We start from the raw sequence: 20,110 nt of genomic DNA on the forward strand, positions 1-20,110 counted from the left end.
CCCCAGGACAATATGTTACTTGTGTGTATGACCGACAATGGTGGGTTGGTATCATCAGAGACGTCTCTGACACAGAGCAAGACATTCAAGTGCTTTTTTTGCATCCCCATGGCCCAGCTAGAGGCTACTTTTGGCCAAAAAGGGAAGATGTCTGTTGGGTGCCTCTCCAGCACATCATAATGAAAATTGATGTGCCAGTTACTTCCACTGGACGATGCTATGTCATAAAAGAAAATGAAACTGTGGATTCAGACACTTTCATGAACAACTTTCAGTAACTGTTATGTCACACATTTATTTGTGTTGGTGGTATACATTATTAAAGTGACTCATGTCTGGAAGTACGTTTTTTGTATTTTGTATTTTTTGTATAAGTGGAACATTAATAAATTCTGTTGAAATGCCCATACCAAGTTGAATAGCAAAAGTGAACAATAGGATCAGTGATGAAACTCTGAGTTTTAAAAAAATCATTACAGAAAAATTAGGCAAAACCCCATCCTATTTTTTTTATATTTTATCAATAACAATATGCTCTTTCAAAAAAACATGTTTTATGTTCACACCTAGTGTCATTCATGGGAAATATTGCTCTGAACATTGGTGTAAATGAGTTTTTTTCCATTTTTGGACCTTAATATCTCAACATCCATCAGACTCTACTGTCTGATATCAAAGGATGTGAAAGACATGGTACATATCAGACCATTTACCAAGTTTGATGCTTAAACATTGAAAATTGAGGTTTCTATGGACATCTGAAAACCCTTAAAGTAATAGTTTCAAAAAAAGTAGAGGGCCAGCATTCAGGTGTAAATTCAGTAACAATGCTGTGAGTTGTAATTCATGCAGTTCTGGACTAGGACTCTTAGCCCAGAAAATTTCATGGACCTGGCACAAATAGTTCTGGAGATATTTCAGTCTGAACATGGTCACTCAGACTGTGATGCCAAAATGGGGTAAAAAACAAACTTTTTTACAGATTTTTTGTGAAAAAAGTACGCACAGTAGAGATCTGAAATTTTGTATATGATCTATTGGGCATATTACCCATCACATGGATTTTTTTCAGACAAATCTGAGGTGGTCAGGTGGGGAACTTTTCCAAAATTTGATGATTCCAGCTGGAATGACCCAATAATTTTAAGAAATGTGCATTGTATACTAGTACTCCAAATAAAGTTTAATTACAATTTTTATCTCAGTAAGGCTTGAGCGATATGTCAGTATATATATGTTAATAAACTTGAACTATACTTAGTATAAAATAAATCTATAATTTTTTTATTATTAGGGTGAATTTAACTTTGTATTCAGTATTTTGAATTGAATTCCTACTTCACAAGAACATATTGTGCTCAATTAAACGTTCCCAATGGAGAAAAGAAAATTACTTATTCCCAGACAGTCCATTTATTATTTTGATTTATATTATATGTATATATATATATATATATATATATATACACATATATATTATATATAAATAAAAGATAAAATGGTCAGATGCCAATTCACTCATATTTTCATTTACATTTTTTTTACATTAATTAAAGGAAAAAAAGAAAAGAAAAAGAGAAAAACACCATTTAAAAGAAGTATAAAGCTCATTTATTTATTTCATAAAAATATTTTATGTAAAGTATTGAAAAAAACTAAGTACATAATGAAATGTCAGTTGTGCAATGTTTTTTAACATTCTTCTGCATAAATCTCTTCATGTGTGTTATGTGTAAAATATATGCATTTTTTCAATATTGATTTCATATCTTAGAGCAGCATTCATGAAAAGAAGGATGATATCTTGCTTTGAGTCTTTCCTGCAGAAAACTGAGATGCTGAAAGAAAAATAACAATTAATTAAGAATAATTAGCTTAACTGCTATATCTATAGCAGAATATATTTACATACTCTTCTTACAAAGAATACCTTGATTTGATTGACTTGATCCCATGTCTGAATCCTGGTTTGTGACAGCATCATTTCCAGTCAAGGATTTTAACAGCTCAGCAAACTGCTTCCTGTGCTGTGGTCGAATGAGCACCGATAACCCTACACCAGACACAACAAGTTCAGCCTCTTCCCCAAAAGATAAATAGTGGTTATGATGAATCAAAAAAAAAACAGACTAACGTTCCAGTAGAGCGATGTCTTCATCTCTCTCAGTCAATAAACTCACGACAGTTGACACCATCTGTTCGTAATTGTTTGATGTTTTATATGCCTGCAAGGCCAAAAACATCTGACGGGTTTTTTCTGCACCGATGGCCTGTTTAATGTCTGACAGCAGAGAGGAGCACGACAGACCTTCTTTGATGGATGTTTGTGGCTTCTGGACTTCACTTTTCACATTCACTGAAAAAAAGTCGTAAATTCACACAATCAGTACAAGTTCTATGTTAAATATACAAATGTCTGCATCAAGAATATGGTGGCCAAAAAAAAATCCTATAAGGCTCTGTTTCCCAACTGATGTGCCGTGACAGGTTGGAGGGTGTGCCGTGGTAAATGATCAGAAACGTCCTTTCTCTATTATATTTTGTTCTTTTTGTTTTAAATCAGTGCTATTGGTCATCGTTATGTCTGTTTAAGGGTTTTACAAATATTTAACCAATGAAAAGCATTCACAAGAGTTTGTGACTAAACCTTGTAACGCTACTGGATCCTCAAATTGTCAGTAAAACCTCATAACTCCACCCTGCTTCCATTCCGAATGAAGTGCTGCAATGCACAGTTTGAAGACAGACATCTACTTCTTCGCAGTGCAAAGGTAAATAAAGAACTGATGTTTGAATAAGTACAGCGTTTTCTTTACTCTAAAAACACTGTCCATAATGGCCATTGTTTTTGTGTTTGAAGAGCCGAGAAGAGTCTTAGCATTTGCTAAGGTTAGTTGTAGCCAATATACTTTTGTACATTTTAAATAAATCAGGGTTTCTGCAGATTTTATGAGGGTAAATTTAAGACTTAAGACATTTTAAGACCAACTAAAGGAAATTTTAGAAAAAAAAAATAGAAGGGAAAACAATACAGCAATATGTTCTCTAAGTACAGTTTGAGTTTTACTTTCACTTTCAAATTAGCAGCAATTCAGCGTCTAGCAATTGTTTGTTTTTAGTTCATTTCAGTTTTCCCTCTTTTCCTTTGGTAAAAGCACCGTGCACATTTTACTTACTTATTCGGTGTCAAGGAGTTGTGTTTATAGTTATAGTTTATAGTTTTTCTTCACTTTCCTTTGGTTTTAAGTAGCTTGTAAAAGCGTTGTGCACATTTTACTTTCACTTAAATTAGTGGCATTAATGTAACGTAACAAACTTTTATTAACAAAATGAATTAAAAAAAAAACAAAAAAAAAAACCACAATGTTATATGCCTAATATAAAATAATAACTGTAACAACAAAGTTTAAATAGGTATACAAAACTGAAAATCAGTTTAAATAAATAAAAATCAGCGAACACTGTGAAACCAAATAAATATTAAACTTCCACCATCACCTTAGAAAAACTGCAGAAGTCAACAGGCTTTTTAAAATCCAAAATATTTTTAAAACAGGCACTTTTGCATTTCCTTTTGAAACTTTTCCGCCATAGTCTTGTCTTTCTCACCTCTCTCTTCTTGTCAGTCAGCTAGACTCACACGATTTTTAGAAAATGTTAAGTGTCAGCGTCTGATATTAAAGCCAAAATATTAACTCTAGCGACGCATTATTGTAAAAAAAAAACAACAAACAAACAAAAAAAACGTAGTGCTTACTGGTGTGCCACGGGATTTTTTACTTATAAAAACTGTGCAGTGGCAGAAAAAGGTTGGGAAACACTGCTTTAAGGGACAGTATTTTCCCCCAAAACTTCTTTCTAGGGGCATTTAACCTTTTTCCATCTTATTTTTGCTGTAAGAGGGGCGCAGCCATTTGTAAATTTTATGGGTCTTTTTTCTGGTCTCATCCTGTTATTAGCTGCACAAAACCGCACGTTTTGCTGCTTGATACTGTAAATTGGTGTGTCTTACCATATTATTTTAATGTATTATCTTAATTATGAACACACTGGTTTGTAGTACAAACAGTTTTACCATTTACTGCATGTTGATATTATTCTCTGTATTTTCCTATAGCAGCTAATGAACCGGAAGTCTCACCCACAGACTTGCTTCTTATACATTCTTATTTATGCAATAAATTCAGTTAGAATAATAAGACAGTGGGGCTAGTACCAATCATGAATGCTGATTCAAATGAGGAACGGATTCACTCATTCGATCAATTTGTTTAAAATGCCTGATTCATTTAGGAACGAAGCAAATGACTTGCTGATTTCAAAACGACATACTAACAAACTACTCTTACTATTTATGGCAAAGAAAGATACACTAGTAATAGCAAGAGCGGTTAAATAGTATGCAGTTTTGAATTTCTTCATGAATGGCTTATTGGATAATTGGCTCACTGAATCACAGACGTATTTAATAAATGCTGAATCATTCAGAAACAAAACCACTGTGTTGATCTGTGCTTTCTTTGCACACAAAAGTATTCTCGTAGCTTCATAACATTACGGTTGAACTGCTGATGTTACACGGACTATTTTAACAATGTCCTTACCACCTTTCTGGGCCTTGAACGTGTCAGTTGCGTTGCTGACTTTGCAGCTCAAGAAGGTCGTACGGGTTTGGAGAGTAGTATAAAATAGTTTAAAAAAAAAGACAAATGAGCAACTCCAGTCTAAGCTGATAGACAGATGTGGTATTTTAAAACTGGACTGTCCAACCTAAAACTGGATGGATGATCACCCTATTCAAGAATGAGGAGCAGACCTTTTTTGTAATCGTGATTAGTACCAATAAACCCCAGTATACCTCCAATTTTACCGTCCCCTCCATTAAGTTCTGCGGTTCCCAGGTGAGAACCACCTTGGTTCAGCTGTTGACTTGAATTCAGCTGCTCACTGGGTGGATTCAATGATGAAACCTCAGCTTTATCTAGAAGAGTAAAATATAAAACAATATTATTTCTGATTATGGAGAGAAATGTAACACCTAAATGTTCTATTTACACTATTTACACATCAGATATTACCTGTGTTCTGCCTGAGAGTCTCTCGCTCCTCCCTGGACAGAGAATGCTCTTGTTTATAGCCACAACCTTCACCCGTTAACTCCAAACAATGCTCATCGAACTCTTTCTTATGATGTGGTCGGATGAACTGATAAAGACCTTGGGGAAAAAGATGAAATCTGAATGAAAATGATGCTCCTTATCTGCCAGTTTTGATTCTAGTCACAATCCGAGATCAGTGAAGGGGATTCAAATATGTTAGAAGGCATATTAGTTGAATTAGCAATGTAAATGTAACTCGCTTTACACTTATGTCGTGATTGCGCACCTCTGAGCAGACAGTGTGTGTTGTGGTCTTGTATGAGTGGTTCAGCCACACTGGCCAGAAGGTTGCTCAGGTCATCAGTTGTCTTGTAGGACTGCAGTGCCTCCATGATGAGCTTGAAGTTCTCATGACTCAGGCATCGTCTCAGCTCCATCATGAAAGCTTTGCCTGTTTTTGCAGTACAGGAAGCCACTGTTTTCTGAAGTACAGCCAATAGAAGACGAAATACATTTAATTTAATACAAAAGAACAAAGGAGCATGGCCATATATGCAGTGGTATGTGAAAGTTTGTGAACCCCTTGCAGAATCTGTGAAAATGTAAATAATTTTACAAAATAAGAGAAATCATTTAAAATGCATGTTATTTTTTTATTTAGTACTGTTCTGAGTAAGATATTTTACACAAAAGATGTTTACATATACTCCACAAGATATTAAAACAAGCTGAAATTATTCAAATAACCCCCTTTAAAAGTTTGGGAATCCTTGGTTCTTAAAACCGTGTGTGGTTACCTGGATGATCTACGACTGGTTTTTTTTTTTTTGTTTTGTGATGGTTGTTAATGAGTTCCTTGTTCGTTCTAAACAGTTAAACTGAGCACTGTTCTTCAGAAAAATCCTCCAGGACATGCAGATTCTTCAGTTTTCCAGCATCTTTTGCATATTTGAACCCTTTCCAGAAGTGACTGTATGATTTTGAGATTCATCTTTTCACACTGACGACAACTGAGGGACTCAAACACAACTATTAAAAAAGGTTCAAACATTCGCTGATGCTCCAGAAGGAAACATGATGCATTAAGAGCTGTAGGGTAAAAACTTTTGAACAGGGTGATGTCCAAATTTTTATTATTTTGTTGAAATATCATTTTTTTCCATTTAGTACTGCCCTCAGATGCAACAGAAGATACTTGCATGTTTCCCAGAAGACAAATTAAGTACAATTTATCTTCATCTTCAAATTTAAAAAGTTTTCACCTCCTGGTTCATTTATCAGTGAATGTTTAAACATTTTTTAATAGTTGTGTTTGAGTCCCTCAACTGTCCTCAGTGTGAAAAGATGGATCTCAAAACCATCAGTCACTGATGAAAAGGGTTCAAATATGCAAAAGATGCTGGAAAACTGAAGAATCTGCAGGACCTGCAGGATTTTTCTGAAGAACAGTGCTCAGTTTAACTGTTCAGAACAAACAAGGGACTCATGAACAACCATCACAAAACAAACAAAAAAAACAAAACAGTTATCAATCCAGGTAACCATACACTGTATTAAGAACCAAGGGTTATTTGAATAACTTCAGCTATTTTTTTTGGTCTTGTGGACTATATGTAAACATTTTTATGATAAATATCTTACTCAGGACAGTACTACATAAAAAAAAAAATAAATAACATGCATTTTGTATGATCTCTTATTTTGTTAAAATTATTCACATTTTCACAAATTCTGCAAGGGGTTCCCAAACTTTCGTATGCCACTGAATATATACACATTTTCTTGGATGAATGTGAAACTTTAATTTGACTCTGTTCTCTAATTCAATTTTTGCATAGTCTTGTAATCAACAGCATAATATAGTCTACATGCAACAAAAGCAATAAGCACAAAAAAAATTCAATCAAGATCCCTCACCCGTTCTTGAACCACTTTAATTTTCCGTTTCCCGCCCCTCGATTCATCATCCAGACGTTTGTCATGCTGAAGGGAAAGAGTAGACAAGCGACTCGCCTGCAAGGTCAAAGATCAATGAGAGAAAGGGAAATTAGCGAAAGGATTTGATCACAGTAATGTAATGGCATATGAGGATTTTTTTACAGACCTGCACAATGATCTAATCTGATGAAAGCAGAAAGATTTGGGAAAAGGATAAAAAGACACCAAAGGGTGTCATTCAAAACCCTGATAATGATTTATGAGGTAATTCCTTACCATTCATATCTCATTTATTGAGCAAAAATTCATTTTCTAGGCTATTCACTTCCAATTTCTCTGAGAATGTGAAATCGCTGCCTACAACAGTGTTTCTCGCACTAAGCTGTCATATGATTTCAAAAGACCTGGAAAATGGCGCACGGGTCACATGTGACTACTTTTATTACACTTGTCCTCTTTCGGACCATTGCCGTATGCATCGCAATTCACTTTCATTATATGGAAAACAGCTGCTCCGACAACGTGCATTACATCTCATTTTGTGCTAAACGACAGAAAGAAAATAAAATTGGTTTGGAAGAGAGCAACTGAAAGATTTCGCTACAGATTTCATTCTTGTCTCACTTTTTCTTCCCCAGCCATGGTGTCTTCCCTCCCTCCTTTGTTGGTTGTGTCATCCAGGGCGTCCAGCAGGCTGACTGGTTTCCTCTTACTTGTCATCTCCAGCTCATATTGAATGCAAAGTCTGGCCGCTCCATCCCGTCCAGAATGCTCTTCTGAGTCTAACACATCACAATAATTTTAGCTGACTTGCACTGAACATACAAAAGGATGGAAACAGTGATGTTTAAAAGGATTAGTTTACTTCCAGAATAAAAAATTCCTGATTATTTAGTCACTCCCATGTCATCCAAGATGTTCATGTCTTTCTTTCTTCAGTAAAAAAAGAAACGAAGGCTTTTGAGGAAATTTTCCTCCAGACAGTGGACTTCAATGGGGATCCATGGGTTGAAGGTCCAAATTGCAGTTTCAATGCAGCTTCAAAGAGCTCTACACGATTCTACATGATTCTACACTTATCTAGTGAAACGATCTGCCATTTTCTAAAAGAAAATAAAATGCATATACTTTTTAACCACAAATACTCATCTTGCACTAGCTCCAGGACTTCACTCATTAAGTAATCATGTTGGATAGTCACGGTTAGTTCTTCGCCTCTGTACTTTGGCTCAAAAGGGTAGGGTAGAAAAACTCCATCTCATTTTCTCCTCCAACTTAAAAATCATCCAAAATCATTGTTTTACTTTTTTTTTTTAAAGGACGTTTGACTTTCTTTGCAAATTTACTTTGTAAACACTGGGTTGGTACTTCCACCTATGTCACATGTGACCTTTCCAATGTAATTATATAAAGCGTGAGGTCAAGCTAGAGCAAGATAAGCATTTGTGGTTGAAAAGTATATACATTTAAATGAAGTTGGAGGAGAAAATGAGATGGGAGCTTTTTTTTTTTTTTTTTTTTTTAGAAATTGACAGATCGTTTTGCTAGATAAGTCGGCTGCAATCGTGTAGAGCCTTTTGAAGCTGCACTGAAACTGCATTTTGGACCTTCAACCCACTGAAGTCCACTGGAGAAAAATCCTGGAATGTTTTCCTCAAAAACCTTCATTTCTATTCTACTGAAGAAAGAAAAATATGAACATCTTGGATTCTTTAATGTCTCTCATGCTCACCAAAGCTTCAATTACTTGAAAAAAATACACTAAAAACAGTAATATTGTGAAATATTACAATTTAAAATGATTATTTTCTAACTGAATACAATTTAAAATGTAATTTATTCCTGTAAGACAAGCGTTTGAGAATAAAAAGTATTTAAATTGTACTTTTTTAAATGAAAATAACCGATCGTTTCACTAGATAAGACCCTTCTTCCTCAGCTGGGATCGTTTACAACCACATCTGGGATCGTTTGAAGCCACATTTAAACTGCATTTCGAAAGTTCAAAATCGGGGCAATATCAGTCCATTATATGGAGAAAAATGCTGAAATGTTTTCCTCGAAAAACATAATTTCTTTACGACTGAAGAAAGAAAGACATGAACATCTTGGATGACAAGGGGGTGAGTATATTATATGTGAATCTTTGTTTTGGAAGTGGACTTCTCCTTTAAAGGGGTCATCGGATGCAAAATGCACTTTTACATGTTGTTTGAACATAAATATGTGTTGGCATTAATTACACAACCACCTTATAATGATAAAAATCCACCCAGTGGTATTTTTTAACCTTAAGCAACATGCCCTTTTTCAAATCGGGTCATTCTCAGCTTCCTGTTGGTGTGACGTCACACCAACCAAGGTCGCTCCCACAATAGTTGATTGACATGACCGTCTTACCTTAGACCCACCCTAAACGAGCCGAGTGAGAGCTGAGAACAGTCCACCGTTATTGTGTCGAATGTCTCAGACTTCGCGATACAGGTGTTCTGCTGTTGGGTGTAATAATGACCATAGCACTCATCATTTACTCCCGACATCTGAGCCACTGAAGACGCAGAGGATTAACATTACTTTCGTTTTTGAAGTTTCAGGTTTTGCGTCTAATGCGGCTTAAGTAAACATTGCGGATCGTCACCCCACAGAAGAGAGGGGCAGGTTGAGCAGAGCTCATTAGCATATAAAGGAAAATGCAACAGAATGGGTGTTTTTTTTTTACACTGCCACTGAGAAATTAACCAAATTATGGTATAGATCAACTTATGGAAAATGGCCCCTTTAATCTGAGGGCTCTGCCTCTGCTTAAAAAAAAAAAAAAAAAAAAAAAAAACCTCCAAGCACTATCTAATGTTAATGTTTAATTGGTTCAACTGTGCTGTTTCATAAACCACAGTCTCAGCATGAGACCAAATTATAAATTTATTGCTTAATTACTTGACTTCTACATTGATTCATTTTTAAAACAGTAGATTCAAGCAGGACATTCAAAAGAGCTATCGACATAAACCCTCGAAGACATGGAACAATGTCTTAATGAACACATTCATCAAAGAGCCTCAGACCAGACCAGAAAAAAAAAAAGGAACAGAGGTGAGCTCACCTAATTTTCTTCTCTTTAGGCTGGGGACGTGTGAGTCTAGTGTTTTGGCCTTTTGAGAGGTGTCACTGATCCAGACACTCTTAGCAGGACAGCTGGAGCCTGTGCTGAGCGGCCCGGTGTCTGCCTGATTTTTACGAGCGTCTTTTCCTTTGCCAACAGGAGCTGGTCTCTGATTCACAATGTGAACATAAGCTCTTATTAGTGTAAAAACATGTTCATGGTATGGGACACATAAGCAAGAAATGGACTTACAGTTTTTTGCACGGTCCGAAAGAATTGAGCCACATCACGGATGGTGGTTCCGAAGTTATTGTAAATCTTAACGTATGGCCTCACCCATGAAGGAAGCTGATTACGGGCTTCGGTGCCTTTGAACCTATATTACAAACCCAGAACATTAATATCTGCGTACTTGCTCTCCAGTCAAATTGGGAATTGCGGCTGTAGCAATTAGAGCGCTGACCTGTGATCACAGAGGAAGATGGCTCCGTAGTCTTCTCTGTGCCGGATCACTCTGCCAATGGCTTGATTGACAGCTCGAGAGGCCTGCTGTCTGTACCACTCCTGCCCTGACAGATACTAAACAACCAGACAGAGCTTAAGACACACTTAAGACACAGAGCTTAAGACACACAACTGTACCTGAACTATATGCAATTCACTGCACGGTTATTATAAATAATATAATATTCATATAATGGACCGTATTGTAAAGGGTTACCATTCCCCCCCCAACAAATATCATTATATTATTAATTATTAATTATTAATACATAAATATCTATATTTATTTGTGGGTTGCATTACATTTTACAACTTGATCTAGCCATGCCATGTGATAAAAAAAAGGTCAAACTAAAGAGTATTCCTTTTATTAAAATCATTACTTGTTTTATAGTTTCCTCCTGTATTTTTCTGTACATTTGGTTGCACTACACAACTTTTTAAAAAATGCTTTAATATTATAACAAAACACTTTTTTAAAAATAATAAATATAATATACATTTCCATTATTTCCAGGACTTTTTCTTCATTATGATATCAGGACAGTTGTACCATGCTGATATATTCACTTTATGTCCCAAATATAAAATTAATTAATTCAGAAATTAAAAACATGTTCATTATAAGAGCTGCATTTACTTACATAATATGTATGAATTTTGTTTTAGTGTATTTTTGAGTAAATTAACAGATAATTACAAATTAATTTTAGATTTACACATTTACACAATAATATATATATATATATATATATATCATAACCCTGGGTAACATTTTATGGATGAATACAGCTTTTTCTTTATGAGTGTTTATTAAAAAAGGTCTGTTCTGCATTAACGCTCCATTTATTTGATCCAAAATACAGTAAAAAAAAAAAAAATAATATTGTGAAATATGATTACAATTTAAAATAACTGATTTCTATTTGAATATATTCTAAAATGGAATTTATTTTTCCAGTCTTCAGTATCTCATGATCCTTCATAAATCATACTATTATGCTAATTTGCTGTTTAAGGAACATTTATTATTACCAATGCTAAAATAATATTGATATTTTCTAAAAACTGTAATCCATTTTTCAGGATTCTTTGATGAATAGAAAAGTTAACAGAATTTACTTGAAATGGGAATATTTTCAATAAAAATGAAAATTTTAATCATTCTAAATGTCACTTTTGATCAATTTAACATCCTTATAATCCATATAATATACCTTACTTCCATATAATATAAAAATTGCAAATATTTTGTCTTAACTAGTTCATTTTTAAGTGTATTAAAATGGCAATAAATATTATTAAACACTGTAATAAAACATAAATTGACAATATTTTATCTTGAAGAGCAGCTACCTTCACTCCACTAATTTTATTCTTGCACATCTCATCCAGATACTGCATTTTAAGCACCACTCTGGGGTCCATCCGGGGGGGGAAGGGAAGTCCAGTAATCACAACCCCTCGACCGTACGTGTCAGCAAAATCCAACCCTTCGCTCGCCTAGGAAAACAAAAAGAAATGTGTTGATATTACTGCCGTTGGTTCATAATAAAGTATTTTTTATTGCATCAAATATTTATAGTCTCACCTTTCCTCTACATACGGCAAAGAAGCTGCCTCCGTTGGAGTTCGGGTCATTCACCTTGTCATAATAACCATCAATCACCTGCAAGAGAATCCAATTTCAGAGCAGCACTGACTGACAGCTTGTGCAGATCAGGCTGTGTTAGCATCTATATCAATACTGAGTGAACAATTATTACATGACTGATAGCAAAAGCGCTTACCTCTGTAAAAGTGCCTTTACCCCTCGGTTCTACAAACATGGGCTTCACATTCTCAATGCGGTCGGCATGTCCATTAGCCTGATAAAGTGAAGAGAGTGGTGTATAATAACATAAATGCTATAGTTGGCAAAGGAGGAACTAATCATAAATTCTACATCAATTTTACATTTGTAAAGTGCTTGTAAAATAGTCTTTCATTCATTTTACAATAAACTTCAATACGTCAGCAGAACCAGTTCACAAATGAGCCTAAACAATGTTTTTCCCTAATCAAACTAACATCTTATCCACATGAACAGATGGACTCATTTGAACTATTAAGTCAGTTACATGCATTTTGCAGTTTTAAATACTTGCTCACCCTCCAGAACTCCAGAGTCTTGTCCATCACCGGATACGAGGGGAAGAACACCAGCAGTCCATGAGGAACCACCCGTGCCAGATTGACTGCAGAGCCAATAATAATCATTATAATGGTAATCATGCTGATCATTGGATTATTATTGATAAGTGATCAGATCAGTTGCTGTTTGGTGTAAGGATCTCTCACCCAGAGTGTTTCCCATAGACGACATGTTTTCAGGAACGAACCTTCAAAAACCAAAGAGCCATGTTCACATACTGAACTGAATCATAGGGCTTTAGAAGACTTGGAATATAACAAACCAGTCACATTAGCTACTTTTATGGTGCTTTTATGGCAGTGTTATTTTAGTGTCAGTGAGAAAACTATTATAGTTTTTATTTTCTATTATGTCTTAGTTTATATATCCTATTTTTAACTTTTAGTTAGAGTTTTAGTAATCGTGGAATATTTTTATTTCAGTGTTAGTTTATTAGTTATTTTAGTCCAGGTAAACTAAATGAAAATAAGATTTGCCCACTTGGTACTAGCTGAATTAAAATAAGTTTAAGTTGATTTTTTTATTATTATTTTATTTCAGTTAACATTTATTTTGTTTTAAGAAACAAAAATGTTTTTTTAAGGTTTTAGTTTTAATGAAAATTTAAGTTAACAATAATAACTCTATTTTATGGTGCTTTTTTGGGTCATTTTGGACCTTGACAGCCCACAGCCAATATAAATGTCATTTCTCAGACAAAAATAATAGCACATGGGCTGGAAATAAAATAAGGGTCAATAAGTAATGTCAGAATATTTATTTCTAGGTAAACTACACTGGGGGTAGAGTTATTTTGTATCAGTTTTTATTTTTATATTTTCCATTTTCAATTAAGTTAAAGTTTTAGTACTTTTGTTGTGAAATTGTCTTTTTAGGAGTGTTTTTTAATACACTTTTAAGTCTATATATTTGTATTGTAACACTTTACAATAAGGTTTAATACATTTATTACACTATTGATTAATCTGTGTTAATGTTAGTTAATAAAACACACTCGTTCATTGTTTGTTCATGTTAGTTCACAGTGCATTAACTAATGTTAACAAACAACATGTGATTTTAATAATGCATTAGTAAATGCTGAAGTTAACATTAACTAAGATTAATATATGCTGTAGAAGCATTGTTCATTCTTAGATGTTAACTAATGTTGACTAATAAACCTTAGTGTGAAATGTTACAATCTGTATTAATATTTTTAGTTTTAGTTATTTTAATACATCAGTTCAAGTAAACTAAATAAAAAAAAAATAGCTTAAACTGAAGCTGTTTTTATATTTTTTTTTTATTTCAGTTAATGTTTATTTTATTTCAAGTAACAAAAATGTTTTCTTAATGATTTTATTTTCAGTTTTAGTTTTAATTAACTACATTAACCCTGGTTTGGGGTTGGTAAGATTTTTTAAATGTTTTCGGAAGTCTCTTATGATACAGTAAAAACTGTAATAATGTGTCATATAATAACAATTTAAATTACATTTATTACATTTTTAAGTATGATTTATTTCTGTGCTGACACATCTGAATTTTCAGCATCATTTCTCCAGTCTTCAGTGTCACATCATGCTTCAGAAATCATTCAGATATGCTAATTTACTGCTCAAAAACATTTTTTATTAACAATGTTGAAAACAGTTGTGTAAAACAGAAACTTCAAAAAGAACTGCATTTATTTTTAATAGACATCTTCAGTAACTATAAATGTCTTTACTGCCCCTTTTGATCAATTTAATCTGTTCTTGTTAAATATTAAAGTACCAGTATTAAATTACTGATCCCAAACTTTTGAATGGAAGTGTGTCTCTTTAAGCAGAGAAAGTTGATGCGACTGAACAGCACTTGATAAAACACTCACCTCCTGTCAAAGGCTGTGCTCAACTGCACGCCGTCCGGACCTTTTTCAATAATACTGACGAAGATCTGATCACGCTGGATGACGTGAGGATTCTCCAAGGATACAGGAAAAGGACTGCAGAAAATCAGCAGAGAATTAGCATCCAACCCACATCAACTCATAAACCTCAGAGGGGACAGCTAGAGGAGAAGAGCACTAACATTTGCATTTCACAGGTGAAGGACGACAGCGGCGAGAGAGTTCCACTGGTCAGAATGATACTGCGGACTTCCTGTCTGAGCAACTCTTGCATGCTGAAGCCCGGAGAAAAACACCAGTAACTCAGCACGTTCCCTATAAAATATACACACACTCTTTCAATCTTTTATAGCTTTGGCATACAAGTTTAACATGCAAGTTTGCTTTTTCGACACTGAAAGCTGTATGCATGTGCACTAAGGCAACCAACACTTATACAAGCAATAATGAATCTTATATTCTCCATGACTCAGAAAAGGCATAAAAACTCCAGGTTTTCCAGAATATGTGCATTTGCTACACATTAGGCTGAATTGAGAGTCTCATACCTTGTTTCTTGGAAGAGGAGGAAGCCCATACATCAGTCATCTGTTTTTTCTTGAAGTTGCTGGTGTCTGGATGAATGTGAACCTTTTATGATTCAGGAATCAGAAGCAGAGAGTGGAGGTGAAACAGTGATTAGAGGAACCATCATCTGACATACACTATACTGTGCAAAAGTTTAGGTTTAGTGAGTTTTTTTTATTATGTTTTTGAAAGAAAACTTTTCAACAACGCTACAGTTATTTGATTAATCATACAGTAAGAATGGTAGGGTCATTCCATGTCAAATCAACCAAATTTCAGAAACTTCCCCAGCTCAAATTTTTGATTTTGCCAATATTTTTTTCTGTAAAAAGATAAACATAGTGAAGAAAGCCAAAATATTAAATATAGCCTACTTACTGCATAAGCCACTATTTTGTAGAAGGGGGTCAAAATCTCACCTGAGATTCAGAGCCAAATTACAGGGGGGTAAAAATGACTTTAGAAAGATGGCAGCATCATGATGTTATTTTTACACAGAGATTGGTAAATCTGTTAGTAAAAACCTGTTGACTTCAGCAATCTTTGGTGAATCTTTTGGTTCAAAAATGGGAAAAAGCACTTTTCAAGTTTTTTCTCCAAAGTTTGCATATCTGTAACTCAAGAAGTATTAGATATCCTAATGACAATTTTAGATTTTGGGTCTTAAACCTTCCTTTTGGCATTTTTAAGGCTCCATATTGTTCCATTCCAGCAATAATGGAATCTCAATATGGCTCCAGGAATAAATTGTTAAATTGTACATATTTTCAGTGGTCAAAAACAAAATGTGGGTCACTTTGCACTAGGGCTGCCCCCTAATAGTCAGATAACTGTTAGTCGACAAGAAGAGATTTGGTTGACCAAAATTTTATTAGTCGCAGAAAAAAATTCTGCAGGAAGTGGCGAAGTCACACCGTCTTTGACGGACAGAACGTTAGCGGCTGGTCTACGTGGTAATATAGTACATTGGGCAGGACATCCAAACACTCACCTATTATTCATCGACCTCAAATATGGCTTTTCATCTGAAAGATGTATGTAGTAGCAACGTTACATTTAATGTTAACCTAGAAAAATGTGCGCTATTCAAGTGCCTGTGTGGAGAGTGAAAGCTGAATAGTAGCGTGCTCACTGCACAACAGATGGAGGCGCTGGTGTGGTCACTTGCTCTTAAAATACTCTGTCATTTTTGATCATACAGATAAAAGTAATATATCTTTCGAATCTGCAAAGACTTTACAATTATTTGCGTGCACTCAGAATAACATCAAAATGTTGTGCTTTTGTAAAATAACGAAAGCAAACAGGATGTGGTTTCTGCCGTCCTGGTCTCTATGAACTTGAGAGCGAAACTTCAAAACGGTGTATATTTGCCTTACAGACATGAAAAATATGTCTATAGACAGCAAACTGTCTACTTTCAAATAAACCAATTCAAATGAAAAAAACAAATATTCTCTGTATGTAACATGCATGCAGGCGCATCCACTACTGTAGAGATGACAAGTCAGTGTCGCCGAAAACAAAGAAAGCACTAGTTTATCAATAAATTATTATAAACTTAACGTTGACGTCTTTTTGCCGTTTTTCCCAATACATTCATAATTATTACATGTGCCAGTGCAGTGGCAAGCTTTTTTTGTGTGTGCTTGAGTGCTTATTATGCTATCTAGGCAATTAAAGGTTATTATTAAGATTAATATGTTTTATTAATAAACGTGCAACTAATAGTCAACTAATGTTAAAATGAACTACTACTAAATGACCAGGAAAATCTTTTGTCGAGAGTAGCCCAACTTTGCATACAGATGGTATTTTTTTCTTTTAAAGAGGAATGTCTAATGAACATATAATGTTGAAACTAGAGATGTATCTTGTTTCCTATCAAAACAACTGCATTGAACACATCTGTCTGAGTGCTATAAATATTATTTTTTCAGAGTTTGCATGTCTGTAACTCAAAAAGTATTAAAGTTATCATAATATTTTAGATTATGGTTCCTAATGAGCTTTGGTTTTTGAATGTTCATATTCAAGGCCCTATATAGTTCAGTCCCAGAGATATGGGGATCTCAATGCAGCTCCAAAAATTTGAGCCGGGGACCACTGGTTGAGTTGACATGGAATGACCCTTTAATATTGTGAAATATTTTTAACCTTTAAGATTATTGTTGTCTTTGTGAATGCAGTTTCAAATATAATATATTCCTGTGATGGAAAAGCTGAATTTTCAGCATCATTACTTCAGTCTTCAGCGCACATGATCTTTCAGAAATCATTCTAATACGCTGATTTGATGCCCAAGAAACATTTCTGATTATCAATGTTGAAAACAGATTTGCTGCTTAACATTTATGTGGATTTTTTCCAGACTTTTTTTTTCATGAATAGAAGATTCAAATGAAACCAGCATTTATTTGAAATAGACATCTTTTGTGATGTTATAAATGTCTTTACTATCATTATCAAATCTTGTTGACCCAAAACTTTTGAATGGTAGTTAGACTGCATGGGATGCATGATGGAATTCTATAAGCTATTAAAAACACAGGACAAAGCGTACCACAACTTGAGCTGGACTTATTTTTTAAAAACAGCAACATTTCCACTCTCAAAATAATTTGACATGCAAATGTATCTCCATTTCATGTACTGATGAACACAACATAATCAACTGGAGCGAACCTTAAACTCCTTCATGCTGTTTCCAATCTGTGGCTTCTTGCTGCCCTCTATAGGATCGGCTGCAAACACCAACTGAATCAGAATAATGAGATAAACATACTAAATACAGAAAATATACAAAAAATGACCAGCAGATCTTTTCAACATGCTCCTGACCTGAATTATGTCTGCCACTTTCTGTAGTCCACTAGTGTTCAGAAAGACACCAGGCTCTGCAATAAAATAAAATAAAAAGACACATGTGCATCAACATTGCACTTATCAACAGGAAAATTCAATTATATTGAGTATTTGTAAAGACCATGTTATAAATACTCACTCCCTGCTAAATATCCTGTGATTTGCTCCATGGCTTCCACCACAGCTGTTTTAGTTTCATAGTTCACATGAGCTGATTGAAAAAGCTCATATATAAAGCTTCAAGAGGGGGAGACAGAATATTAGCTGCTGTGAATCTAAAATTGTATTTTTACAGTTAACACATCAAAGTCCCTGATACACATTTGCGGCAATGAACTCCACTGACCTGCCGGGTTTGGTAATTCCTTGATTATTTGCTGGCATCTCAAAATCGTTAATGGATGACTCCAGATCCATCAAAATTTCTGTAAGATTATTAAGTTGTCCTTTATGCAAAATGTTTTTCATTATACTTGAAAATGGATTCCAAATAACTCCATAAATTGAAAAGCAGTACTGCAATATTAACTTTTGAAATGCAACCTACGTTTTATTTTTGCAATTGTGGTAATATCCAGTTTCAATCCTGCAAAGTAATAAAAAGGATAAAAATAATGGAGTTATTATTGGAATATTTGAGATAGTATTTAAAATAGAAACACTATTTTGTTTATATGTAAACAAAAAAAATCTTGACTAATACAAACTAACCAGAGTTCATAGATTCCACATTAAAATCTTCAGCGGAATCTGCTTTGCTGATGTCTGAGGCCTGTTCCCGCAGCAGTCGATCCACGGCCTCGATGGCAGAAATCAGGTCGTAAGGGGTGAGGTCAAACGAGGTGGACTCTTCACACATCTTCTCCTAAAAATGCAGACAAAGAGTAGATAAAATACAAAAAAACAAGAAGACAGAACTGCATTATTTCATATGCTGAATGACTACGCACAAACAACATCAAGATACTTACAACATTATGAGCCTCATCAAAAATAACCACAGCTCCTTTCAGCTCTATATTGTGTGCTCTTCGACTCTGTGAATCAACAAAAATCATAACTTAGAATAAAATCAAACATGTCTAACCTAGTAAGAAAATACACTTCAAATAAAGATAAAATAACTGCAATAGTAAGATACTGTAAGACACTGCTTTTTTCCCAAAGAAAGAAATATTTTTATTCAGCAAGGATTAAATAAATTGAAAAAAAGAGAGAAAGAATTTTTAAATTCAAAGAATTAAAATGAAAAAAAAAAGAACGAAAAATGTGTTTAATGATTTCCAGAAAAATATCAAGCAGCAAAACTGTTTTTAACATTTCCTGAGCAGCAAATCGGCATATTAGAATGGTTTCTGAATGATCATGTGACACTGAAGACTGGAGTAATAATTTGCATCACAGGAATAAATTACATTTTAAAATGAGTTATTTTAAATAGTTTTTTTAATCAAATAAATGCAGGCTACCATAAGAGACGTCCTCCAAGAACATAAAAAAACAAGACTTTGAACAATAGTGTATTTAAAGTGGTGATATACAGCGAGATAAATGTCTCACCTTTGGGTCAAGCAGGTAGTTGTATGGCATGAAGATGACATCAGCGTGTTGTTTGAGTGTGCGTGACAGGTAGTATGGACAAACTCTAAGAACAAACAGTCTGATCAATGTCACTATTTACAAACACTCACACACTGTAAACATGTCAGATGCTGCATTAGCAGATTTAGGAATTGTTTTTAATGTCACCATTTCTTTTAGTGCTGTAGTGAAATCCACAAAACAGCATAGAGCATCTTACCTTTGCTTTTTGCCTGTTTTTACAAGATCCTCCACATCCAGGATAGAATTCATGATTTCTTTGTCAGTGCTTTTCTCTAAAAAGGAAAAAAGAAACAGTAAATTATTTTTAAGCAAACAAATGAACACTTAAGTCCTAACTAACACAAGTCGCAAAACTCTATTGATAT

At 34.4% G+C, this 20,110-nt stretch overlaps 1 protein-coding gene across 1 annotated transcript in view; it reads right to left on the reverse strand.

Moving 5' to 3' along the window:
• Positions 1 to 1,608: 1,608 nt before the first annotated feature.
• rtel1 (regulator of telomere elongation helicase 1) overlaps positions 1,609 to 20,110 on the reverse strand; it is a 23,778-nt gene continuing 5,276 nt past the window's right edge. Inside the window, exons 6-33 of the mRNA XM_051123405.1 lie at positions 19,942 to 20,017; positions 19,701 to 19,785; positions 19,112 to 19,177; positions 18,852 to 19,005; positions 18,688 to 18,726; positions 18,487 to 18,565; positions 18,280 to 18,377; positions 18,117 to 18,172; positions 17,961 to 18,032; positions 15,257 to 15,338; positions 14,891 to 15,023; positions 14,691 to 14,804; positions 12,982 to 13,022; positions 12,793 to 12,878; positions 12,432 to 12,509; positions 12,233 to 12,310; positions 11,998 to 12,144; positions 10,601 to 10,716; positions 10,390 to 10,513; positions 10,138 to 10,306; positions 7,662 to 7,819; positions 7,017 to 7,112; positions 5,386 to 5,581; positions 5,079 to 5,216; positions 4,859 to 4,981; positions 2,135 to 2,356; positions 1,931 to 2,053; positions 1,609 to 1,838 (exon numbers count right to left, since the gene is read on the reverse strand). Coding sequence (XP_050979362.1) covers positions 1,783 to 1,838; positions 1,931 to 2,053; positions 2,135 to 2,356; positions 4,859 to 4,981; positions 5,079 to 5,216; positions 5,386 to 5,581; positions 7,017 to 7,112; positions 7,662 to 7,819; positions 10,138 to 10,306; positions 10,390 to 10,513; positions 10,601 to 10,716; positions 11,998 to 12,144; positions 12,233 to 12,310; positions 12,432 to 12,509; positions 12,793 to 12,878; positions 12,982 to 13,022; positions 14,691 to 14,804; positions 14,891 to 15,023; positions 15,257 to 15,338; positions 17,961 to 18,032; positions 18,117 to 18,172; positions 18,280 to 18,377; positions 18,487 to 18,565; positions 18,688 to 18,726; positions 18,852 to 19,005; positions 19,112 to 19,177; positions 19,701 to 19,785; positions 19,942 to 20,017 — 3,005 coding nt within the window. The 3' untranslated portion in view covers positions 1,609 to 1,782. The remainder of the gene's footprint in view (positions 1,839 to 1,930; positions 2,054 to 2,134; positions 2,357 to 4,858; positions 4,982 to 5,078; positions 5,217 to 5,385; positions 5,582 to 7,016; positions 7,113 to 7,661; positions 7,820 to 10,137; positions 10,307 to 10,389; positions 10,514 to 10,600; positions 10,717 to 11,997; positions 12,145 to 12,232; positions 12,311 to 12,431; positions 12,510 to 12,792; positions 12,879 to 12,981; positions 13,023 to 14,690; positions 14,805 to 14,890; positions 15,024 to 15,256; positions 15,339 to 17,960; positions 18,033 to 18,116; positions 18,173 to 18,279; positions 18,378 to 18,486; positions 18,566 to 18,687; positions 18,727 to 18,851; positions 19,006 to 19,111; positions 19,178 to 19,700; positions 19,786 to 19,941; positions 20,018 to 20,110) is intronic.

Source organism: Labeo rohita, chromosome 11 (assembly GCF_022985175.1).
Source record: "Labeo rohita strain BAU-BD-2019 chromosome 11, IGBB_LRoh.1.0, whole genome shotgun sequence".
Classification (NCBI taxonomy): Eukaryota; Metazoa; Chordata; class Actinopteri; order Cypriniformes; family Cyprinidae; genus Labeo; species Labeo rohita.